The 26,931-nt window shown below is 42.7% G+C and overlaps 1 protein-coding gene across 12 annotated transcripts in view; it reads right to left on the bottom strand.

Moving 5' to 3' along the window:
- Positions 1 to 1,070: 1,070 nt before the first annotated feature.
- The window catches only part of KAT6B (lysine acetyltransferase 6B), a 196,124-nt gene continuing 170,263 nt past the window's right edge, over positions 1,071 to 26,931 (bottom strand). For 8 of the 12 annotated variants that reach the window (XM_036265070.1, XM_036265069.1, XM_036265073.1 and 5 more), the window contains 5 exons: positions 12,692 to 12,923; positions 12,097 to 12,256; positions 11,168 to 11,509; positions 8,610 to 8,901; positions 2,495 to 5,208 (listed from right to left, as the gene is read on the bottom strand). In XM_036265070.1, the coding sequence (XP_036120963.1) occupies positions 2,648 to 5,208; positions 8,610 to 8,901; positions 11,168 to 11,509; positions 12,097 to 12,256; positions 12,692 to 12,923 (3,587 nt within the window). In that variant the 3' untranslated portion in view covers positions 2,495 to 2,647. Of the gene's footprint in view, positions 5,209 to 8,609; positions 8,902 to 11,167; positions 11,510 to 12,096; positions 12,257 to 12,691; positions 12,924 to 26,931 lie in introns of all 12 variants that reach the window. The other 4 variants (XM_036265067.1, XM_036265068.1, XM_036265066.1 and 1 more) reach the window with 2 other exon arrangements.

Below are 26,931 nucleotides of genomic sequence, written 5' to 3'. Positions count from 1 at the left end.
GATCAGATCGTCAGCAGGCCCCCCACCACCTCCCAGGCTCAGGCAGCCTCTGGCCTGATGTGTGGACTCACTGAGCTGCTAAGGTCCTTGATTGCTCCCGAAATGACACAGCCATTGAGTCAAGCAAGCAGCACAGTCAGCTCCCACTCTGCAGGTGGATTAGGTTTCCTTTCCTACCAGCACAGCATCTGGAAGGTTCTCTTCTCCCTTCGTGATGACAGCCCCTGCGGAAGTGGTTTTTGGAAACCCTCCCTCAGCTACTACAGATTTTCCCCTGTTGACTGTGCAGTTGTGGAGGGAAGGGGCCAAAACATAGACTCTTGACACCAAGCCCAGAATGCTGTGGAGCGAGGGGGAAACAAGGGACACCCTGCGCAGCCTCCCTCCGAGGGGCCTGACTCCGGGGTGTGCGCACCCTCCTGCCTTCCCAGAGTTTTATTCTGAGTCTACTTCATTTTTTCCCCCACTTTTTTGGATTTTTAAAAATCTTGATTGTTGTAAGTATTACAGATTTCCTCCTTTTAACCCCCATTGGCCCCTCCTCCTTCTGAGTCTACTTTCCAGCCTGTGATCTGCACAGCGCCTGGGAAAGCAGCTTCCTCCTGAGGCACAGATGTCGTGACTGGCGCCAGGGGGCTGTGAGCGCCGTGCGGACGCTGGGGAGCTCGACGGCCCCTTCACGTGGGTGCCAAGTCAAGCATGCATGTCTAGGCTTGTTGCTTGAATACTGTTTTAACACACAAAACTTTCTCTGAATTCCATAAAATAATATTTGAAAACACTGACTTTTTTTGCTCTAAACTTTAGACACTAAAGAAAACATCCAATCACTCATTCACAACAGAGCAAAACTTTCACACTTTTTTTTAAAAGAAGATGAGTTTTCAAACATATAATCCCAAGCTGGGTGCGCTCTCTCTCTCTCTCTCTCTCTCTGGTATTATCCTTTGGAGAGATGAAGTTGGCTGTCACTGCGCTGGCCCTAAGGAGAATTTCTACAGACTGAACGACTGAGACAACTGGATGTTTGTGCAGGATCCCTTTGCAAATGAAGATCAAAGTCAAAAAGAAAAAAACAAATTCACTTTATTTTAAAGACAATGATTGGCATACAGAAGGTATGCACTAGCATAAAATAAACTTTCATGAAAAGCATTAAAATCCATTATAAATTAATTTATTAAATAGGTATTTGGTATATGTGATGGTTTTATTAGATATTACTCTTATTTATTGCCAACCCCCTCCCCCAAAGTCAAAACAAGTCAGAAAATCTCTTAACTCCAATTTACACTAAATAATTTATTTTCCCAAAATGTGTATGTGTTCTGAAATGTGACACATGATACAGTTCAATTGGTCATTCTCTATCAATCATAATATGACAGGACACAAGAGGCTAAAAATGGCTCATCATAATTTATTTTATGTTAAAATGTACAGCTTTTTTTTTATTTTTTGTTGTTTTTTTTTGAAGTGACTGACTAAAAAGAGAACAGATAAATCCAAGAGTGTCGCTGGCTCCTATTTTATACAAGGGTTACGCCTCTCCTGCTTGGCCCTTACAGTCACCTGTACAGGTACAAAGGCTACAAAAAAGGAAGCAATATAAACAGACACAAATAACTTTTTTGCTTTTTTACATGCGATTTGTAAGCTTAGTTTGAGCTATTCACAAGCTACTTCTCTATTTTTCCTTAAAAAATAACTCCAATATTTTATAAAGATAGAAAAATCTACAGATGGAATGAAAATGTAAAGTTAGAGGCATTTCCATAAAATAGCAACTTTACACCAAATTCACTATTTTTTTTAATCCTGCCAAGTATTTGGACATATATGAAATGTTTCAAAACCTGACAGATAAACACTGAGATATGCTTCATTCAATAAACAGAAGTCTGCATTTATAAAACTGAAAGCTGCCTTTTTTCCCCCAAAGAAATCTGTCACCAAAATGGAAAAGGGTCTCAACTTTACACCAAACATTTAGCAATAAAACCCTTTTGACTAACCAAATGGGAATAGCTTTTATAGCTCTTTACAGTTTTATAATTAACAAAAATATAGTTTTTTTTAAACCCTCAAATTAGGGTACCCTAATCAAGGCAAAAAACTTAAGAAATGGCTTACTGTTAGCACAACACTTGTACAGTACTACAAAATGCACTGTCACTAACAAAGACATTAGCGGCATGCTGAAAGGTCACCTTAAACAAAATATACAATAACTGAAATGCTAAAGGCATTTACATGGAGTGGACAGAGAAGAAAAAAACCTCTAGGTTCAGTATTAAAACAGATAACTTGGGGTGCGGGGCTTGATATCCACATTGTTTACTGGAAGCAGGCACAACAAGTGGCTGCCTCCAACTGTAGTCCAAAGAGAGGCCTTCCTTTGCAGAGAACTTCATATAAAAGTAACAGAAACAAAGGTACCAAAAAAGAAAAAGAAAAAAAAAAGAAAAACAACTTGTATAAGGCTTTCTGCTGCATACAGCATTTTTTTTTTTTTTTTAAATAAATGGTGCCAACAAATGTTTTTGCATTCACACCAATTGCTGGTTTTGAAATCGTACTCTTCGAAGGTATTTGTGCAGATCAGTCCAATAGTGATGCCCAGGGGGTTTGTGACTGCCTATGTTGCCTACCTTCTCATGTAGGACCCGTTGAGAGATTGTTTGGACATGCCTGTGTTCATGTAACCATGATGTCCAGGGGCCGTGTACATCATATTACCGTGGGGCGGAGTCTGCATTGGCTGCTGGGCATATGGCTGGGTCCCCATCATGCCCATCTGCATCTGCATAGGGTACTGGGGTGTCTGATTCATGTAGCCATGATTGCTGTGGTAGCCACTGTTCATCATTGGCTGGGACATGCTGTACCCATTCATGGCATTGAGAGTGTTCATGTTCATGTTCACCGAGTTGACGTTGTAAGCTGGGGCTGGCATCAGGTTCACACTCATGTTCATGCCTCTCTGCATTGTTAAAGTCCGTGTAGGACCCTGCATGGCTACAGTCTGAGAGCGCCCATAGATCTGCGACTGATGGGTGGCAGCGGCTGGTGACAGAGACGCTGATTTGGTTCTCATGGAGACGTGGCCCTTGCTGGCAATCTGAGTTTGCAGTCTTTGGCTGTGGGAGATGCCAATATTTGATGCAGCCATGTTCCGTTGCAAAAGAGGCGGTGGCAGATTCATCGGAGGAGGAGTCAGGTTGGGGGGTGGGGTCATGGTAGCTTGTGCTTGGGGTCCCCCAGGGACGGAGTGTGGAGACTGAGAAAGCTGAACAAGCCCTGTGTTACTTAATGGAGTGGACAAAGAGGCACTGTTTGCATAGGAAGTTACAGCAGCAGAATGGCTGTAAGGCAATGAATGATCAATAAGTGTATTAGTTAATTGTTGTAGTTTGGCAAGGCTGAAGGTGGCTGATGGCTGTGGGTAGTGCCCAGCCCCAAAATCACTTTGACCCATTCGTTCGTATAAGCCGAGGTTGGCACTGCCGGTCTCGGGGATCTCGGCCAGCTGCATGGGCGGGGTGAAGTTCGCGGCCATGCTGCACTGCGCCAGCTGCTGGCTGCTGCTCGGGGGCCTCTCCACCACGCAGCCTTGCGGGGACTTGACGCTGCAGGGTGGGGGAGAGCTGATGCTGGTCTGCTGCAGCATGCTGCAGCTCCCGCTGATGTTGGACATCTGCTGGGTGACAGCGCAGCTGCTCTGTGTCAGATTGCTGGAGGTGAGGTTGCTATAGGAGCAGCTGTTCTGTGAAGAGCCGTTGCCACAAATGCTGCCACCTATAGTGGAATCATAGCTGCTTGGGTTTTCGTAGTTCTCAGTTGTGCTCTCGATACTGCCCAGGTCACTAAATCCACTGTCAACGACTTGCTGTGAATGGTCTGAAACTGACGGGACATCCATCATTGGACTGGTTTCCATATTCTGCAAAGATGGCACTGAGATGGCACTCTGATCCGGGCTGATTTGGGCATAGCTGTTTTCCAGGGTAGGGACACTTGGACTGCTGACCGAACGTACTGACTGGCCAGGATGGGAATGGACAGATGAAACTGGGCTACTGTGGTCTGACTGTTGGCAATCATCCAGAGTGGCAGCAATTTGTGGACTTTGGTCTGCATGGGTGTAATTCTGTAGGCTTCTACAGGCCTCTTGAGTTTCAGCACAATCCTGAAAGGTGTCATCTTGTTCACCGTTCTCCTGGGTCAAAGACTGAACTGCCTGAACAGTCTCAGAGTCGATTTCCATGGTTGCTGTACTTCCATCTTTGAATTCAGAATCTGCTTCTTCACTGTTCTTTTGGTCCTGTTTCTGCGTCTGTTCATCGTGGGGTTCCTCGTCCGACTCAGGTGCAGTTTCAGCATCTCCAACAAGCTCCTTAGGTTCACTGTTACCTGAAGCTGCAAGGTCAACGCCACAGTCCATTAAGACCTCTGGATTAGAATGACTAGGCTGGACACTAAGGTCTAAAAAAGCCTCCTGGTTTTCCAGCACTTCTTTGAAAGCTTCCCTGGGGCGTTCTTCCTTCTCCACTTCTGCAGACTCCATGTGACTGTCGTCTTCATCATCCGCATCATGACCCTCATTGTGAGATGGCTCTTCATCCTCTTCCTCCTCCTCTTCATGATCATCCAAACGCACAGGGTCCTCTTTGTCCAGGAAGACTTCTGATTCCCCTTTTTCCTGACTTTTAATACCACTTAGGTCTTTTTCTACATTTCCTTCTTCCTCTTCTTCCTCCTCCTCCTCCTCCTCCTCCTCCTCTTCTTCCTCCTCCTCCTCCTCCTCCTCCTCTTCCTCCTCAGGTTTGATTGGATCGTCTTCCAGTTTTTCACCTGGTGATTTATTTGGACTTACAGGTGTACACGTTTCTTCCTTTCTGTTTTCATCCCGAGGCAGCAGGGGTTCCGCAGCTTCCTTGACCTCCTCCTCAATGCTGGTGGGAGTCGGGCTGCTTTTGTCTTCCAGAGTCTCCTTCTGTTCTTCCACTGTTACTTGGTCATCAGGCTCCATGGGCGTTTCTGGAGGGGTGTACAAGTTCAGTTTAAATCCGGTCTTCCTTTCTTTGCTTGGCCTCCACTTAGACAGACCACGCTTTGATCCTTTTGGCCATGCTTGTTTGCACTTTAGAGGTTCAAGATTGTCTCTATTAACTTCTTTCAAATTATTTGCATCATCATCCATATTGTCTTATCGAGGAGACAGAAAGAAAAGGGAGGAAGAAAAACAAAGTCTTAGAAAGCATAACCATGAACAACCTGAATTCACTCCTCTTAATTAATTAGCAAGCAATGCTTCCAATTTAGCATTTTAAGACTTGATGGTGCCCTGGCCGGTTTGGCTCAGCAGTTAGAGCGTCCGCCTGTGGTCCGGAGAGACCCGGGTTCGGTTCCCACTAAGGGCATGTACCTCGGTTGCAGTTTGTCCCCGGCCCTGGTCGGTTGTGCGGGTGGCAGCCACTTGATGTGTCCCTTTCACATCGATGTTTCTCTCTCTCTCTCTGTTCCTCTCTCCCCCCACACTCTACCTGAACAAAAAATGGAAAGAATGTCCTCGGGTGAGGATAAAAAAAAAAAAAGACTTGATGGTAAAGACACACTCAAGACTAATGTTGAGACCTGGCTGGTTTCTCAGTGGTTAGTGTCGGCCCACAGATCAAAGGGTTTTGGGTTAGATTCCTGGTCAAGGGCACATGCCTAGGTCGCAGGTTCGATCCCCAATCCCGGTCAGGTCATGTGGGAGGCAACTAATCAATGTGTCTCTCTCACATCAATGTTTCTCTCTCTCTCTCTCTCTCTTTCCCTTCCACTCTATCTAAAAATCAATGGAAAAAATATCCTCAGGTCAGGATTAACAGCAACAAAAGACTAATGTGGAATAATAATACTGTGTATACATGAGAAATCACCCAGACCTGGAAAGAGAGTACATGCCACACAGTCTCTCTCTCTCCTTTTATAGGAAGCACATGGACACAGGCGACTATAACAAACTTATTTGAGTTTAATAAGCAAGATATTCTCTGATGCCCAAAATTTCACATTGCAAAAAAAATCCACTCAAACAATACAAACCAGGAAATACAAGGGAAAGGGGTTAATGCCAGCTCATATCCAAATCACCATTGTACTAAGGAAATGAATACCTGAGAAAGTAAACTTCGGTTTGTGGACAATTATTGAATTTAAATGATCTCAGATGACATTATTTACTTTGATTTGAATGTTCTCTTTGGCATAAAAATAAACTGTGTACCTCTGAAACGAATAAATAACTAACTAAATACATCTGTAATCTACTGCAGGATCATCATTTTCACATGACATAAACTATAATGTATTTAACCATGAAATTATTGAACATTTAAACACAGGTACTCTTTTTATCACTAATTCTGTTCAGACTGTATTTTGGATCAATTTGCTGCTCAAATGTGTGGTTTGAATAACTAAAGTAAATAAAAAACAAACCATAACTGCCAAGTTCATTTTAGTTCAGCTGATTTTATTTTTACTGTACCTGTATGCACATATGAATATAAATATGTAAGTATATTTTATAGATATAAGCAAACAAGAAAATATACGAATAAATATAGATATAAAACACCCACGTCTTAAGATCTTAGAAAAGTAAAAATCATGCCGATCTCCTGGAGGATCAATATAAAAAAAAAAGCTTTACAAAGAGAAACAGCCGTATTAGAACAAACTTGGAATAACTTATTTTGGGGAACAAAAATAAGATCAAATAGTCAATATGGAACAGAATTCCTTCCGCCAGAATGGAATGATTTCTAATCTAATCAATGCAGAGCAGGGTGAGCTTCTAGCTTATTTATGTAATAATAATAAAAAAATTACCCATAAACTTACCTGCAAGTGCTAGGCTCAAACTGGCTAGCTGAAGAGAATACATATGCAATGCGGATGGATCCCTTCAGAGATGAAAGTACAGTACCTAGTTAACAGGCATCTCAAGGTGTTCAAATGATTTCACTTCTATTCACAAGGGCAGTGCTGGCCACGCCTGCGCCCTTGGAGTCTATGTTCTTATTCCACGTGCTACTGGACCTACCAGTTCTTACAGGAAGACCTCTCTAAATCAGAAGATGAGTTTTCTCACAATTATTTTTTAAGGAAGAAAATTCTGAAAGGAATCAGGTGTAACATGGCTGCTTAGTGTTTTTAAAGGCAAATGGCACCACGTGGAGAATGAAGCCAATGACGGTTCACTTACACGCTCCTGAGAAGACAGCTGACAACTGGTAATAAGGCTCAATTTCCACACAAAAATAATCTCTTGCTGCAGCTTGCTGTTGTTATGTTTGTTTGTTTAAAGAAACTAAAGAACAAGGCTTGGTTTCTCCATACCCAGGGTAAGATGCGATTCCCTCAGCAAAATATTATATCCTGTTAATTAGAAAAGCCAAGAAGATGCTTCTTGTGTTCTTAAAATTGTGGCTTTTCAAAATCAAGACTGAGCTTTGGCCAGTGTGGCTCAGCGATTAGAGTGCTGGCCTGAGAACCAAAGGGTAGTGGGTTCAATTCCAGGTCAAGGGCATGTATCTGGGTTGCAGGTTTGATCCCTGGCCCCAGGAGGGGCTCATGGGGGAGGCAACCAATCAATGTGTGTCTCTCACATTGAAGTCTGTCCGTCTAACTGTCTTCTCTCTTCCCCAACCCCTCCTTCGCTCTCTGCTACTCTCTGACAAATCAACGGAAAAAATATCCTCAGGTGAAGATTAACCAAAGGAAAAAAAAAGCGAAAGTGACAACCTGTGTTGCCCAGGAAAATGAGATGGCCTGTTCCCTAGATGGGAATGAAATGGGTTTCTAAGCACAGTCATTTCAGCAGTAAGTCTGAGACCTTGTCCCACAGACCCTCAGGACTCAGCTGGGAGCACAAGTTCCCAGACCTATGGGCAAGGGATGTTGCTTTTAAACAGGGCATCAAAGATGATTCACAGGTGTTTTAGGTTTTATTTTTAAGAGAATGGGGTGGAGTGTCCCTGCCAGCAGCAATTATAAAATCGTAATTTAAAAGAAAGGACAATTTCCTGATTTCAACATTATCCTGTTAATTAGCAAAGCTAATAGTGATGGTGTAAGTTTAGCTGGTTTTTGATAATATATCATAAGACACCACTGAATATAAGATATACCATCAATTTATTAATATTTGTTTTTCAGGAAAAAATAAAGCTACTGAGTTCAGTGCTCACACTGATAATAATATACGCCGATTTGGGGAATATTAAATGTGCGAGGGAAAGTACGTATTAGAATCAGGAAATGCAATGTGTTTCCTATTGACAGACTTAAAGATTTTAAGGATAAGCCAATTTCTGGAATGTAAGATGAACCCACCTAGAGGAAATGTTCTGGCCTTAGAAGTTGTTTAACATAAAATCCAATTCCAGGAAGAAGGGATAGAACCTTTTATGAATGAGAAAGGACAGATGTGTACTTATTTCTGTTGGGTCCATACATCCTCAGGGATGCCTTTGGGCATGACTCCAGGTGCCTGCTTTCTGGCAATAATGAACAGACATTCGCAAAGGTAAGAGTTTTATAATTCCTCCACTTACTTCTACAAGGGTCAGCATTCTTAAAGCAATGATTGTCTCTTCCTTCCTCTTCCTCTGTTTGTCTTTTCTTCCCTGGCTGATGCTGGAAAGCTTTTCTCAGGACTGGCTTCCGGCTGTCTTCTTCCACTTCAATCTCACAGGTAGGCTCCAGCTGTGGCATCGGCCTCTCCTCATCGGAGTTGTCAAAGGGCTCATTCAGTACTTCTGTCGTCTCGGAAATGGTCTCAGTTGTTACACTGCTGTTGATCCTCCTGCGTTTACGACCCCTTTTCTTCTTTAGCACAAAAGGCCTCTGAAATTAATTCCAAACATAATACACAGAGCTCATGAGAAATTAAATGGTTGAGTTGCTATGTAGCAAACGTGTACCGAACACGAGTCTAAGAATCTTCCACATAAAGACATCTGTCCTGCCTTTGTACGTCACCTTCCATTTGATGCTTAACACCCCTCTCGGGCTCCAACTACACAGGCAAGTGCTTTCCAAATAAAAGCTGTTTACTCAAGCAGATGCTCTGAGAAGAGAACATCCTAGAAGCTTAACTATAGATTTTAAAAGCTATGGTTTGCTTTTCCAGCATATATTTTCCAAGGGCACTTGCTGGCTTCAATATCCTGTACATCATAGCTCTTAAGTCATCACAGACACCAATGTTTCTATAAATGTTGCAATAATTAACTACTCACTGGGTCACTCATTTAATATCGATAACTGCTCAGGAGCACCTATCACATTCAAAGCACTCTAGGAAATAGGCTGGTATACAAGCCTAGCTCCCTGTTCCCATTTCATAAGACTTCAGGAACAATGAAAAGGTGCTTACAAAAAGGATTACATGTTAACAAAGTCATTTATTGGTGGCTGCAGGGATGTCAGCAACAGACAATCTTACAAAATATTTTAATATAGAAGGCACTACAAAATAAAAGACTTGAGATCGGTCTTATTAACCCAAGATATAAAGATTGGCACAAATGACCCCTCATAGCTGCAATTATAAAACACATTTTCTCAAGCAAAAAGTATTTAATGATACACAATTTAAAAATAGGAATAACAAAAAAATTTGCTACTAAAATGTAAATCTGTCAATAATGGGCCTCAAAAATTATTGAAAATAAATTGCAAAGAAGGGTTTAATATGTGTTATTAGAACTCAAACTCTAGGTAAACTGAACCTAAGAATTACTGTGTCTCACATTTTTAACTCTTTGAATGTTCTCTAAGGTGCACATTTAAGCCTGATCTTATAATTTAACATTTATGATTATCAATTTTCTGGTCTTTTTCAGGTTGAATCCATTTATATGATGGTGGTCTATATCATGCCTTGGATGATTCTGGTTTCTGATGTTCCTAAAACAAATTTCTTTGGTTACATACATAACACATGAATACATTTTCCTTGTAAGACAAAAGCCCATTTTCTGTAAGTTTGTACCCCCTTCGTGGGAGGCTCCTTTCCCCACCTCTCCACAGCTGCCCTTCGCTGGGAGTTACAGCAGCAGGTTCCTTGACAAACACCACCCAGGATGGCCTTGGGGCAGAGTCTTAACTCCCTTGTGTTATCTCTATTAGTCCTGGCTAGACTAACATTATCTGACCCCCTGTCTACGTCACAGATAGAGAATGAAGACAAAGATGTAAGATCTGCGTTGAGCAAGTACCTAAAGACAAAATCAGTTTTTTCCCTTCTGCATGGGGTCTATGCAGAGAAAACCACCAGACCACTAAGGTATGAATAGTTTCATTTTTTTTTTATCCTCATCCGAAGACATTTTCCCACTTTTTTGTTAAGATAGAGTGGGAGGGAGAAAGAGGTAGAGAGAGAGAAAGAGAAACATCAATGTGAAGGGACCCATCGAGTGGTTGCCACCCGCATGACCCAACCAAGGCCAGGGACAAACTGCAACTGAGGTACGTGCCCTTAGCGGGAACCAAACCTGGGTCTCTCTGGACCGCAGGCTGACGCTCTAACCACTGAGAAAACTGGCCAGGGCTCAATAGTTTCATAATGTGTACTTGGCCACAAATGCAAAATATCAGCATCCAAATGAATGGCCTAAAATAGCTTCTAAAAATTCTATGCCAAGAACAAGAAAAAGAAATAGCATCAGGTGTGCTGGGCTGAAGTCTGAGCACTCATCTGGTTCTGGCTCCATGTCTAATGAGTTGTGTGACCTTGGACAAGTCTCCTAGCCTCTCTAGGCCTTGGTATTTCCATCAATATTTGTTGAAGATGGTTTAAGTGTTTGTCAGGGCCCTTTTCTGTTCCCATAGCCTGACTTACTCTAGCCCCACATACCAGCAGGTGGCAGTAACTACTAGACCAGAAAGCCAGCCGGCCCCTGGTTTCCTGTCATTGCACTAACAAACTTCAAAAAGTAAACACAATCATGACTGTAAGATAAACGATGATGATATATGATCAGTGAGACTGGATACAAATAAACTACATCTAAAGAATAGAAAATGAAATAAATACTAATAGAATGTTTGCAATGACAAGATTTGATTGAAAATGACTCACAGACTAAAAATCTAAACAGACACATACCTTTCTCTTTATGGCAATGGACTGTGGTTTGGTTAATCTTGGAGGAGAGCTTTGAATATTTTCTTCTTCATCTTCTTCCTCCTCCTCCTCCTCCTCCTCCTCTTCCTCCTCCTCTTCTTCATCGTCTTCTTCCTCCTCTTCCTCCTCCTCTTCTTCACTGCTCTCTTTAGACAGCTCCATCAGCTGCCCTCGGTCCCCTGCCACTGGCCGGCTCTCCGGGGAATGCAAATATTTATTTTTCGATTGTACTTTTGCAGGTGATTGCCTACTGTTAGCTCTAGACGACAGGATTTCTTGCTCCTCCTTTTCCCAGCAGCTAGCTTGTTCCATTAACCGCTCAGCCTACGGGGGAGGGTAAAAATGGCAGGCCAGTGAGAGGTAGTTAGGCAGTCAGAGCCTCTAAGGATCAAAGGCAATGCTAAGTCATTTCTGATCAGGACATTCATCTAGCCAAGCAACATTCCAGCTGCATCATCTCAGGACTCTGACATCAGTTAGGATAACAAATCAAAGAAGATTGGGTTTCATGGGATATTTAGCAGTATTAATGATGCAGCGAATTGATTTGAGTCCTTTATCAGTACATTACATGCTCACTGGCATGGAGCACTTTAAGCAAGTTCATAAACACAAAGAATCGATTGACACTGCAGCCTTGGAGCTCAGCACCAAATTTGATCTGATTACATGCTGTCAGTAGTGAAAAATGCTGCTTTGTGATCAATGATAAATGTTTCATTTTTCATACTCAATTCAATAAAATTATCATGTCTTACCATGCAACCTCAGTTAGAGAAATTAGGGCCATATCGTTTCACAAGCTCTCTCTACATAACCAAGCTTTTGACAATGATGTTAATGACCTTTTTAGCTTAAGAACGCTACAAGATTGAAGTTACACAACTTAGGCTGATGAAGCCAATCATTACCTCTTTCTCAGCTTCTCGCTCTTCTTCAGAAACTGCAGCATTAGAAATTAAAATTGGGGTCCACCTCAGACTCTCTGGATCAAGTTCATTGGACCGGGAACAGGTCTTCAGCTTTTCCATGTGGCCCAATATCAACTTTTCCCTTCTAATGATAACAAATCTGTAATGTGATGAGGCAGAACAAAGTGCAATCAAAAGCTGAAATTTCATTTCACCTTCACATAATGACATATGCTAGCACTAATATTACCTGGGTTAGGAACAATCAAAAAGCTCATCAATGAAAAGGCACAGTAAATTGAAATTTGATCAGCAAAAAGGTGTCATTTCCTATTTTCTCTTTTTGTTTTTAAATATGTTTTTATTGATTACAGAGAGAGGAAGGGAAAGGGCGAGAGAAACATTGGACCGGGAATCAATCCTGGTGCATGGGACTATGCTCAACCAACTGAGCTACACTGGCCGGGCACCTGCTTTCTTTTTAAAAGAAAGGTTTTAACAATACTGTTGAGAACAAATCTGCCCAACTCCAGGGATCCTTTCTGGTATAAGATGCTTGAGAGGCAGCTGGGGTTGCCCAAAGCACCAAACTCACCTGCCATCCCTCTTGTCAATCATGTGGAGGTGCTGCAGAGTGGTGGCAATGTCATGTGGGCACATGCCTGTGGCTCTGCTGATCGCCTTGATGCTGATGTGCCTCTCATGGTGGTGGAAGAGATATTCTAAGATGACACTTTTCCAATAGGCCAGATAGGACAGACGGCCCAAATCAGAGAGTGGTTTTTCGGGAGATCCGGCTTGGCCTTCTCTTCTAGAAAGCAAATAGCCTAGGGCAGAGAAAGAAAAGTCAACTTCACTGTGGTGTTTTCAGACACTGGAACAGGGGCCACTTGAAGTAATGTAAGTAGTAACAAGGTAAAAACATTACATCAGAGAAGTGCATGAATTTTACGTATGTAGTCTCTTCCCAGTTATAGGGACTTGATCTCCATGAAGTTTATGCTTCTGAATCTCAGAGTGGCGCTGTAAGTCAGCTCACATACCTAGCAGTAGTATCCCAAACATGCATGTGGCATGTTTGACAACACCAAGGCTGAAGACATTCCTTCTGATAAGTCTCAACATTCAAGTCTCACACCAGCTTCAGATTCTTTCAAAAAGTAAATGTCAGGCATTTACTCAGGAACCCTGTCGAGGGACCACCCCAAACATTAATGGGCAAGTTGTTTTCCGCAGGAAGGACCTAATGACCCTCTGACAGCTGGGTCTTAATAAAAGAGAAGGGCCTCTGTTGACTCAGATTCTATATTGCTTGTTACATTTAACTAGCAGGCTGATCTGAAGCGTTGTTTTAAGACTAATGAAAGAATGTCTTTTAAGTCGACTGCTACACCTCACATGAGCTCCACTAGCTCTAATTTCACCTCTTTCATGGAAATTAATTTATACCCCAAATCCAGAACGTTGTTCCTATGAATGAAAACAAAACAACCTCCTTAAAGCAAATTGTTTCGTGTATACTCAGAAAATCCCTGAGCAGGGTTAAGCTTTTGAATGTGCATTTTACAGCATTACTGTGAAGGTTCATTGGCAAAGAAATGTTAAAATGAGAAAAACTTTAAATCCACTTGAAGGGAATGAATGAAAGCTGGCGGCTGTCTCAGTAATTAAGAGCCACTTCTGGAGTAGAGAAGAAATGCTATCAATTAATGGTGTCTGCCTTGCTCTAATTATCTAGTTCAACAGCCTCACCTTCATGAACTTCGTAAATTTAAACAAACATCAACCACATACAGTAGGTGGCAGCAATTACAAAATCATGCTGCTCTGTAAACCACCCAAAATCTTCAGCATTTTTCTTCTTTAACTACATTTCCAAAATGGCTGCATTCTCAAGAATTTTCTCGATTTTGGGTTTTTTGTTAACAGGAGAAATGCTTTGGATGCATTTTCCTGCCTCTCAAAATCACTGTAAATAATGCAGAAATACAGACAAGAAATCCAACCTGACCTTAGAGGGGAACAGCACAGCGTTTTGCATTTTGATGGTTTTACTCTGAATGCCGTTATAAAGAATAGGCATATATTTAACTTTAGGTTTTTGCTCCAGTCTTTTGACTTGTCTCTTTAACTCATGTTTAAGTGCAAAGAATTTGATCGAATGCAAAGAAGCATCACAACATTTTACAGTCAAACCACTGATCACACACGTTAGGCTTCACGCAGGGGCTTTGGAGAGCAGCGTCAGGAATGCGAACAGTGCCGGCCACCGCGCCTGGCTGAGCCCAGCCCACATCGTTCATGCCCCGTCAATATGGAGAAAAGCTCTCTGTTGCCAGACTACAAAGAGTGCCTACATCTCAGAACACAGATAATTGGCACATCCGTCACCTGCCTCCTAAGTATTTGGAACATGCTGAGAAATTTACTCAGCCAGCTGGAGGTCCCAGCTCTGTACTCCTGGGGGGTAGAGAACCACAGTGCCATGGATATGGAACTATCCCCCTTTTGTCCATGAGATTCCACAATTAAAAGTCCCCTGCAGTGACTGTCAAATTCCCTAGCCCCTGACTGGTTCTTATCTGAACCCCACAGTTGGAGGCAGAAAGCACCCCCCAGCAGCCTAGCAGAAAGATTTCTGTATGACCCAAATGGTCAGAAGGTGGTATGTGCCCTCCTTACCTTATATACCTGACAACAAGCAACCGTACTCAGGAAGCACATGCATTTCTTTGTTCTGTCTTTGCTTCCCACGGTCTATACTCTGAGATAAGAGAAAGCAGCCAGAATCCACCACCCAAATATATTTTACACAGCTGTTCATGTTTTACACCCTGAGGTAGTACAGATACACATTCTCAGGGCCTGAGCTGACACTGGTTAGGCCACTGGAACTATCAGGCAACTTGGGGTCTGTGGAGAAGAGCATTTAGGTATAAACCTTTCAGCACTGGCTACTCCTGCCATGTGAAGTGGCCGTCTCCAGGGACACCCCCTTCAGTCTGTGGCTGACACTGCCATGGAAAAGTTCTGGTCCAAAGGCGGCAGGGGAGGAAGCAGCCCGCTGAGCGCACTGGACTTTCAGAGCAAAAACATCCAGCAAGTTTTCAGGGATGACATACACCGATATCACAGAGCACACGATGCACTGTCTGACGTCACTGCGTGGCCTACAGTTAGGTTTTCCTGCTCCTCGACCTCATGAAACTCTCCAGGAGCTTACAACAATGAAGGGAACTTATATGAAGAGCCGTTTGTAAATCCACAAAGTCTACTTCTGAAGGAGAAATGCTGGGTTTAAATGGAATAGTTCTGCAATCAGAAGGACCGAGGACACAGTTCTGATTCCTTACTAGTTAAGTGAAACCTCTGTATACATTAAACTATGTGGCCGAGAAGAGCAAGGGTCGTGTCTGCTCTGCTCCACCTGTGCACTAGGCTGATGGAACTTGCACTTGAAGTTTCACCTGTGACAGGCACTTCCCCCCAAAAGCTGTAGCTGGTGGTGGCCCCTCACTGCTTTGACCTTCATGGAGTGTGTTAAAGAATGGATTTCTTGCTATTTTTTGTTTCCTACTTTTCTAGGCTTCTAACATAATTACTACATTGCGCACTGACAGACTCATTTTTGGTAAGAATGTTTATTTATTAAGTAATTATGGAGGTGTGGCGGTTTAAGTAAACAGCTCTTAAAATTTCACTTACCAAAAAGATTCCAAAAAATTGATCTAAGATGCAGGAAAATAAAAAGCACTTGTCTTGGAAGCCAGCGTATTACCCTGGAGCATCCGAGATGAGTACAGTACACCCTGGTGGATAGATTCCCATGGCGCTGTAACACCTTTCCTTAACTCAGGATACTTTCAATCAGAAAACCTGAGCTATCCCTGGGGAAGCCTGGCTGTTCAGACTGAAAACAAAGTGATGTTTGAAGGATAAACCCCAGTAGCTGCAGTATAATTAATCGCTGGTGAAATTATTCCCTTTAAATTGTCTGTGAGCCAGAGGTGCTGGTGAGCAGCACTTACTCTGCAATCAGGAGACTTGTAATTGAAAGCCGACTGGCCCGGAAACACCTCACCCACTTTGACAATCCTGATACTAGTGAAAGCTGGCTTCCTCTTTTGTTCCAGTGGAAGGTGAGGTCTGAGGGTTAGTGCATGGACCACACACTTAATTCAAAAGATTATCAAGCCCTGGCCGGTTTGGCTCAGCAGTTGGAGTGTCGGCCTGCGGTCCAGAGAGACCCGGGTTCCGTTCCTGCTAAGGGCGCGTACCTCGGTTGCAGTTTGTTCCTGGCCCTGGTTGGTCGTGCGGGTGGTAGCCACTCAATGTGTCCCTTTCACGTCGATGTTTCTCTCTCTCTCTCCCTCCCACTCTATCTAAACAAAAAATGGAGAAATGTCCTCAGGTGAGGATTAAAAAAAAGATTATCAAGGTGTCTGCATAAAGGTTAGGTAAGTGTCTGCAAAAGGTAAGTATTTCTAAGCTTCACTACATGCGGACCCCAAATTCACTTCACCTCTGTTAAGGCTGACCTACTTGTAGCAACAGAATCAATTGTCATGTTAAGTCACCCTGATCCCTCCTTTGAAATGGTTAACGCCCTCCTACAGGGAGAAAAAAAGTGGTAGATTGTTGCCTTCCTGTAGACAGATCCATTAGGATAAGGAAGGAACTATTCTAAACAAGGTCAAGATTGGTTTTTGCAGACCTAAATCCCCATTTAAATTAACTGAATTCCCAGCATATTAACTGCAAGGTTAACCCTTTTAAAACATGAAACATTCCTCCTTTTTAAACTAGTAATATTTCAAGACTGCAAACTGGACAAGAAGTGAAATAAGATTCTTAGGCTAGGTGTGGACATGGATAAGGATTTACCCCTACAAAGACAGCCACCCCCCTCAGCCTTGCACACCTTCATCTTCTACCACCTGGAACCAAACCATATGAACTTCCTCAAATACAAAAGTGTAAACTTTGGCAAGCTACTCCCAACTCCCATCTGTGTGATTTATGTGTTTGGGCTAACTAGCTGCTTTTAGGAGGAAGATAATCTTCAAGGATTACACACCTTTCATCAGACACCTGTTTAGCTCAGCAAACCCTGCTGAAAGGTCCGGACCGTAGACAGCTCTAGATTCGCAAGCCTGGGAACTGACACCAGGCCAGGGATTTATGGCAGCTCCTGAGCAGAGGAAATCCAATAGCTCTAACCATGTATCTCATGACTGGGGGCAGAAATTCACTGGTCTACACTCATCTGTTACTAGTATCTGGCTCTGTGACCAAGTGGATGAACGGCATGGTATCAGTTTAAATAAACTTGACAGGTGATTTATGTCTCCTGCTGAAATTTTGTGATTTTACAATTGGTTTAAAAAGAAAGCTGAACCTTAGCCTTCCCATTGTTTTGTTTGTTTTTAAAAAATATGTTTTTATTGATTTTTGAGAGAGAGGGGAAGGGTTGGCTGCTGCCTTCATACCCCCTACTGGTCACAGAGCCCACAACCCAGGTTTATGCCCTGACCAAGAATGGAACTGGTGACCTTTTGGTGCATGGGATGCCGTTCAACCAACTGAGCCACACCAGCCAGGGCAGCCTTCCCATTGTTTTAAGAGAAAAGCAATATTCTTAATGACCTGTTACCTGCTTGAATCCCTACGGCTTGCCATTTATTAAAAGATATAGATGCCTCCTAGCAAATACGCAAATTTTGAATTTTTTAGATTTTATCTATTTTTAAGAGATTGGTTTTGAAAATGTGGAAGTTTATGACATCTCTCCCATAATCCTGGGGCTTGAAGTAATTATATACTAACTTGAATAAATATTATTTGACTTCTCAACAGACTTCTCAGTTCAATTCCTGCAGAGCAGTGGTTTTCAGAGGGAGGTGGGCAGACCAGCAGTATCAGCATCACCTGGGAACTTGGTAGAACTGTAAGTTCTCAGACCTATGAATCAGACATTTTGGGGGCAGGACCCAGTACTTGTGCTTTAACAAGCCCTCCAGGTGACTCTGATGCATACATGTTTGAGGACACTGAGGCAAACTGCTATGGAGCCGCCTGTTTTGATGAGGACATGAAAACCGCGGTGCTGTAGGCTAGTCACCGAATATACAGTGGACCAAAGAATTTCAGAGAGGTAGGGAGGCCTCACCCAGGCCCTTAGGGGGAGAGAACCGGGGACAGGAAGCCCTGAAACCCCACGAGACAGAAATTTGGCTGGGGATTACTGAGCTGCTGAGTTGCTTTGTCCACAGGTTCTGTGCCCGTCTTTCCAACTTCCACTGTGCAAATATAATCACTTCTTGGTACAATGAAGGTCTCGGGGGAAGGGAGCGGAGAGGCTGGGATTCTGCACTGCTAACAAGTTCCTATGCCATGAACCACACTTGAACAGCAAGGGTTTTCACATTAAATCAGTGGTTCTCAAAAGTTCTGATCTCTGGATTTCTTTACATACAAACATTTTTTTTTTTAACTTAAGAGCTTCCATTTATAATAACTATGCTCTATTAATTTTATAGAGTAACTTGACAAATATTTATTAAGTCATTATAAATCCAATAAACCCATTATGTGTCAACATAATTTTATGAAAATTATATTCTGTAAATAGTGAGAAGAGTGGCACTGTTTTACATTTTTGCAAATCTCTTTAATATCTGGCTTAATACAAAACAGCTACATTCTCACATCTGCTTTGGTGTTCAGTCTGGTTGATATCACGGGTCATGAAATTTCTTGAAAGCTGCACTGCATACTCATGAGAGAACGAGAGTGAAAAGGACAAAGAGTATCTTAGTATTACTTTGAAAATAGTTGTGACCTTGCAGACTCCCAGAAAGGGCCTTGGGGATCTCCATGGGTCCCTGGGACCATACTTTGAGACCATCTGCATTAAATAAAAGATAAAAATCATTTTTAAAAGTTGGACAAGGCCACAGTATTACAAAACAGTATGATGTTGACTGAATTCAGTAGGCACTGCAACTTGGTTAAGAGCAGAGTTCTAGAGCCAGGCTGCCCGGAATGAAATCCAGGGTCCACTATGTACCACCTGTGTGACCTTGGGAAGTTACTTTACCTCTCTGTGCGTCGGATCCCTCAGCCATAAAATGTAGAGAATAATCATACCTATCTCTTAGGGCTGCTGTATTAAGTGAATTAATACAAAGCATGCTTTGTCTATTACAGAAACCCTACATAAGTGTTAGGCATTATTATTAGTCAATATATTAAATACATGAAATCTCAAAGTCATCATTTGGGTGACCAGATACCTGGGGAAAGAAAGAAATTTGGACAGAAGAAAAGAGGAAAACTACTCTAAAAGTCAGAATGATTGAGCAGAGCTACCTTGCTTTTCCTACTTTAGCCTGAGGCACCTGAAAACCATTCCATTTACTCCACTGCCTCAGACAGAAGTTCCTTCATCCACCCCCACCCCGCCAAGCTAACCACCCAAGTATAAATTTAATTAAAGGAAGAAGCCATAAAAAAAAATTATACATGTACATAGTGCCTCAGGAGTGATCTCAAGAAACTGGCTATTGAAAGTTCCCGGCAAGTACAGTTCTGTGCCCCACAAATTCCCTTTGGTCCTTAAGTCCTTAACTTCAAGGATGACCCTCAGAAAACAGCCCGTCAAACCATAATAACAATGACTGCTCGAGGGCTTCAGCAGAACCCAGAGACAGTCCCAGGACAGATGAAACAAAGACTCAAATATTCTAAAGACCCAAGAGTATCCGTGGGAAAATGGCCCAAGCCAGTCAAACCCAGAGAATGGAGACAGTGGGTCTTTGGGGAAGGAAGGCAGGCTACTCTGGGACACACACCAGTCTGTTTCTCTAAGCCTCCTTTTTAACGGTCAAGACCTCCCTTCTCAAAGATCCCATGAGCGCTGGACCCCAGTGTTGAGCTCTTCCTCAATTATGTGCAGGGGCCACTGGTCTGTCTGACTGAATTTCCACCCCTCACCCCACTCCCAAGTCCATTCTGGAAAGGAAGGATGTTCCTTCAACTCCCCCACGAGGAAGGTATATGGCAGGGCCGTGACTCCCCTGCTGCTGTGGGACATATATACATATATATAATTACAAACCTATAGATCATTTCAGAATTTACCAGACAAGTTCATGATTCTGTGAGCGGGTATGGACTCCCTTGAAGGGGGTGTCATCCTGTGTGCCAGTCACCCAGAGAAAAGGCAGGTGCTCATATGAACTCACAAAAATGGATTCACAAATAGAGCATCGAGTGGCAGGAAAGGGGACTCTCCCTACTCTGAGGCAACTTTGTGTTGAGGAGAGTGAACATCTGTCACTGACCAGGCAGTCACCAGGGCCAGAGACCGACCCCTGTGAGACAGCCACAGGCCCAAGATGATTCAGTGGTGTTTTCAGAATTGATAATATAACTGATGAGAATGTGTCTCTATTTCTCTTTTTGCTGCCTCTAGTTAGCCCATGGTTCTCAGCCCTGGCAGCACATCAAGTCCCTTGGATGGGACTCTGTGGATGTCTGTATCCCACCCAATCTCAACTCTTGCATTTCTCGGGCCAGTCTGGGTTCAGATGTATTATGGGTTATATTAAGCAAAGGGTCTTGGGGACTATACCTTGGTCATAATGTTACATGGGGATACACCACCAATCCCACTTCTCCATTTCTGCCACCCCAAAGAGCTGTGGTGATCACAGTGGTGCCTAATGAGAGATCCAACGCACAGGTGGATCCCAGGGGAAAAGGGGATATCTAAGGGTTGAGACTGGGGAGGAGAAGGCCACTCAGTAAATGGAGCTCTATGATGGCCATCACATGTAATGAAGGAATACCTGTACGTGTGGCATGTCACCACACCAGCAAGGTCCTGGTCTAGAGTATTAGAGGGATATAATTTTTCTTTCTATGAAGACGACCGTATATAAAATAGATTTGGTCTCAGTTTCCTAGTCAGAAAAATGAGGCACGTTGGACAAAGATAAAACGATCACAGAATAAGAGATATTTTACTTTGTCAATAGTACTTATTTCCAAACTAAAATCATTTGGGGAAGGCAAACATTTTTTTTTTATCCTCACCCGAGGACATTTTTCCATTTTTTGTTCAGACAGAATGGGAGGGAGAGAGATGAAGAGAGAGAGAGAGAGAGAGAAGCATCACCGTGAAAGGGACACATCGAGTGGCTGCCACCCGCACGACCAACTAGGGCCGGGGACAAACTGCAACCAAGATACGTGCTCTTAGCGGGAACCGAACCCGGGTCTCTCTGGACCACAGGCCAACGCTACAACCGCTGAGCCAAACCGGCCAGGGCAAGGCAAACATTTTAAAAAATATCTTTCCTTACACACATCTGGAAGTAACCAAGATTCTTCATGAAACCCATTGCCTATTGCCAATCTAAGTAAAGCTGATTCATCACTCAGAGGTGCTTCTAGTTAGGTAATGAATGGTGAAATGCCGGCACCACAGCCTTCAAAGTGACAGAAGTTAGAAAAACATGTCAAAATAACGCCCTCTTCTTTTACCTTTTTAGCTTTTCCACAGTTCAAACCACTTTTAAATTCTGGAAAGCTTTAGGAAAAATAAATTTACCAAAAATAATTTTAAGATGAAGTAATGTGGCATTTTACAATTATTTCCTCTCTTATAAATATTGGAGATTCAATCTGAAAAACTATTTCAGAAACTAATTTAATTCCTCCAAGTTGAAACCTGGATAAAATTTCATATTTAAGTTACAAAATCCTGTTAATAAGAATGTACCTTTAAAACGTTCTAAGATTTTAAACACTGCATTAAACACACATACACTTCAAATATAGCTTCTGCTCCAAGCAATTAACTGTTGTTATAATGCTTCACCTGTAAGACCATTCACCTATTGTAAAACATTACAACTAACCTTTTCCTTAAACTACTAAAAGCAGAAACTGAAGTTTCTTTTGCCCATTTTTATAGGTCCGAGGTTCTGTGGGAGCAGCAGAGATGGCTCATTCTGATATCTCCTCATCGGGTCTAACCCTACCCAGCAGACTGCGCAGGAGCATTGATGTCAGCTGGACGTGGCCACTGATCTCAGAACCAAGCTCTGGAAGACAGGATGATTAGAAGAGCCTTTCCATTCATTCTCCCCCAACTCTCTCTCTCTCTCTCTCTCTCTCTCTCTCTCTCTCTCTCTCTGACGTGTAACATGTATTAGCTATAATTTTGAAAAATAGGACAAAATATGTTATAATTCCAATTCTGGGTGATGAGCTTTCTTTTTCTTTTTTTTGTTCAGATAGAGTGTGGGAGGGAGAGAGAGAGAGAGAGAAACATCGACGTGAAAGGGACACGTCGAGTGGTTGCCACCCACACGACCCAACCAGGGCCGGGAACAAACTGCAACCGAGGCACGTGCCCTTAGCGGGAACCGAACCGGGTCTCTCAGGACCGCAGGCCGACGCTCTAACCGCTGAGCCAAACCGGCCAGGGCTGGGTGATGAGCTTTCTCACACAGCAAGGCTAAAGAAAGAAAAAGGGGGAAATACAAATCTAAGACTTTTCTTTATTTTCAAAGTACATTTCAAAAGGCAATTTGTCAGTCTTTGGCATAACTTTCTGAAATCAAAGAACATAATAAAATCAAAGAACAGCTCCATCACCCAATCTGATGATCAACTGATGTTGAAAATGTCCTCAGGTCCTGTAGACAAACAGTCCTATTCCACTTATCTGCAGAAGTGGAGAACTTCTCTTTTCACTTATTTTTTATTTATCTCCCATAAGCTTTCAAGCAGGATTTGAGGTAAAAAGCCTCTGGCAGTAAGTGGTGGTGTCCCCACAGGGTTACTGATGAGCCCATTTTGACAGACGTGCAGCACACAAGCAGGATGGGGTGATGCGAGGTGTTCAGTTTAGTGACGAACTGGTTTGCCAGAAGAACCAGTGTCATGTACCTAGCCTTTCACCCTACAGGGATCTTAAAGTCCAAATTGGCTATAGTTAGATATTAGCTGTTGGAAAAACAAAATCTTATAAAATACCATCACTAGCAATGCTAAAAGATATCAATTATTACCTCTTCAGTTAGTAGTAAGTGATACAGTACCTTTCTTGAAGTCCACTGTTTAGATAGGCTCCCTAATACTGGCAGTTCTTTGATAGCGTTGTAACTAGCCTAGTTACAAATTAACAGAAAAGAAGCACAGGGAAGGCCAAATAGTATAGGCATTCATTTGTGCAGCTTTGCCAGGAAGCTGCAGTTTAATACTCCCTAGGTTCATTCCCCGCAGATCACTGGGGGAAGGGACTGAACAGGGTGGAGAATAGACGCATGCCCAGTCAAGTCTAGGTAAACAGGGAAGGTACCTGCCTGTCACACCTAGCAACATGTCACTGGCTAGAGTATACATGGCCACTGAAAGTGTGGGAAGATTTGGAACATTTAATCCTCTGAAAAAAGGAGTCTGTGCTCTTATGTTTTCAGTACTCCTGTTGCAGGGGACACACTCTCTTGGCTCCTTTGCATTCACCCACATGGCTCATGGCCATAGGGACCCCACACAATGGACTGATGGATTGCAGCTAGGCTTATGCTAAACTGGACCCAGCTAGACCATGGAATGAAAACTCTGGACTCTGGCTCTGTCTCTAGTTTTACTGCAGGGATGTAAGTCCATGAAAATAAAGCTTTCTGCCACATCTCACCCTCCCATGGTGGGGGGGCTCTAGAAATGCGGTACCTCAAGAATCACACTCCCACTAGCAATGGAGAAAGACTATCCACACTTTACTCCAATAACACTTAGAGTTGAGACTTCAGTAACAGTACATTAATATTAGCACAGCTTTTGTCACAATATACTAACATCTCTGTGAGCCTTTATACTATGTGGTCACTGTTAAGCAAAGAATCTGAATTCAACCTTCAAAGGATTGGAATGGTTTAGTAGTGTGTTCAACAGCTGAGTGCCTACCCTGTTGTAGGCAATTTTCTAGTTAAGTTGTATATATACACTCCATTTTCCAAATTTAATAAGAAAAAAAGCTCTGGGAGTTTAATTCATTAACTAGTATGCAACTGCTAAACACAAGAACCACAAACTACGTAAATAACAGGAACTCAAATAGACATGTTAACAGCTAAAGTTCATTTTTGAAGAATCAATTCAATATGCTACATGCAAGCAATCAATCACACTGCAATCATCATTTACAAATCAAAGTACAATGCAGATACTCATGGGTGCATATACAACTCAGTGGAAGTGTGTGATTATGGATGAGCAGATTGAAACTGTATATTATGTAACTGTCTCTTATAATTACCCTGCTTGAGGAGCAAAAGAAACTTCCTGTATAATTTTGCAGGAGAATGAAGATCGAGATACAGAATCGCTTTTTAGTTGGTCCTAAACCTTCAACAGCTATTTAATTATGTGTGATGAGGTCAAAGAAAGTTTATGCCTAATTTATGAAAAGTTGGCAGGGGGCTATTTCAAAGTAATCCTCTGAAAAGCTCCGGATAATTAATGAAACCTGATGAGTTCTCTTTCTCGTCAAGAAAGAATTATCTAAATTATTCGGTAAAATAAACAACATTTAAAATAAATTCACAGGCGTCATTCACTTTATTTCCTCTCCAGAAACATTAATTATGGTCTGCAGGTTTTTAACTGGACGAAACTGAAAAGCTGCAGGGGGTAGAAGGCTGTCAGAGTCTTCCCATCCACATTCTGCTTTGGTAGGGAAAAAATCTCATTAAGTTCCCTAAATTCACCGGGAAAAGCTTCAACACTAGACAAACCACAGGGCAGGACTTCTAATACACGAACAGAGAATCATCTTCTTAAGAAGCAGGAAGCCTATTTTGCAATAAATAATCAGCAGAATCTGATTTCAGCATATTCCAAGACATTCTAGCCTTTTTCTCCCTCTTTCTTAAAATCTGTTAACATCTTTTCTGTAAGCACTGTTTCTAGTGCCTAAAGATCTAACCCAAATGTTAGAACTGCTGAATATTCACCATTCTAGGAAGAAGGCAATTTCCTACTTGTAAAGTGTCTGCTTTCCCTCATGTTGGATGCATGGATGCATGGATGCATGGATGCATGGATAGATGGAAGGAAGGAAGGAAGGAAGGAAGGAAGGAAGGAAGGAAGGAAGGAAGGAAGGGAGGGAGGGAGGGAGGGAGGGAGGGAGGGAGGGAGGGAGGGAGGGAGGGAGGGAGGGAGGGAGGGAGGGGAGAAACAGAAACGAGGAAAGTGCCAATACTGCAGTTTTTTACCTTTTTTTAATCCTCGCCCGAGGCTATTTTTCCATTTATAGTCAGACAGAGTAGGAGGGAGGGAGAGAAACATGGATGTGAGAGAGACAAGACCCGACCTGGGCTGAGGACAGACTGCAACTGAGGTATGCGCCCTTGATCAGAATTGAACTCACTACTCACTACTGTGGGCCAATGCTTCCACCACCCAGCCAAACCAGCCAGGGCAGTACTACAGTGTTTTTTATCTCTTTGGCTTCTTTGTTCCATAGTTTCTCTTCAGTCCACCCCTATTCTATGCAAACACTCCTTGTCTGAATCTTCTATTTTATCACCGTTCTGTTAATATACAAACCTTAAATTATGTTTCTCTAGGTTTAGGAGTGGAGTGGAGACATAATTTACAGGAATGCTATTCTCTAATGGGCTAGACTCAACACTTGAGAAGATATGATTCTAGTAAATTTCAGTACATTTTTTTCCCATAAAATTGGTTCTGCAAAGTCTGACCTGCAGTTGATGCCAGTATACCAAATACCCATGTACTCACATTTTGATCTTAAAGCACTAAAGGTGTCTGCAGATGTTTGGGTGTGTTTGTAAATCACAAAGATAAGAACTCTTTAAAGAGTTCTGAGAGGGGTGTGGGGGTCATCAAAAGGCCACTGTGGCTGCTGCTTGTACTCAACAGCAGCAGCCAAGTAGGCACTGCGGCTCCTCTCCCTTCCACCCCCACCCTGAGGCCACTGAGATGGGATCTTCCAGTCTCTGATTAAGGTCAGGTGTAGATGCTGGGGAGGGGTGGGGGGCAGCCATGTTTTGCATATGAAAAGGGTCCCTGCCTGCTTCTCTCCATTCCTGGAGGTGCAGGTCCCCATGAGAGGGTGTGGGGAACATTAACAGTTCTTTCCTTACCTGTGTGCTTTCACAGAAAGGTCCCTGATCCCGAGAACCCATGAATTGTTATCTTATATGGGCAAAGGGACTTTGCAGATGTAGTTAAGGAATCTGAGATGGGGAGGTTATCCTGGATGATCCAAGTGGACCAAAGGTAATCACAAGGGTCCTCCCAAGAGGAGGCAGGAGGGTCAGGTCAGTAGCAGATGATATGACCATGGAAGCAAGAAGGCGTGACAGAGGAAAGGGCCATGAGCCAAGTGATGCTGGCAGCCTCTTGGAGCGGAAAAGGCAAGGAAACAGATTCTCCCCTAGAGCTTCCAGAAGGGACCAGCCCTGCTGATCCATTTTGGAATTCTGATGTCCAGAACTATTAAGATTAAATTTGTGTTGTTTTACTAAATAAAATCAGTAATATAATGCCACCAGTAAATCAAAAAAGTTTTCCAGTTTTAAGAGTTTAAAAAATCTAAGTTCTAAGTCAGATATCATAGGGCATGCCCTCCCATTTTAAGGCCATAATTTTGCTAAAAACAACAACAAAAATAAACACAGATACAGAAAACTACACTAAAGAAATATATAGCTTGCCCTGGCCAGTTTGGCTCAGCAGGTAAGAGTGTCAGCCCATGGACCAAAGAATTACATGTTTGATTCCCAGTCAAGG

The sequence above is a fragment of the Molossus molossus genome, unplaced genomic scaffold (genome assembly GCF_014108415.1).
Source record: "Molossus molossus isolate mMolMol1 unplaced genomic scaffold, mMolMol1.p scaffold_m16_p_17, whole genome shotgun sequence".
NCBI lineage: Eukaryota > Metazoa > Chordata > Mammalia > Chiroptera > Molossidae > Molossus > Molossus molossus.
This window is presented reverse-complemented; position numbering and strand designations above follow the sequence as displayed.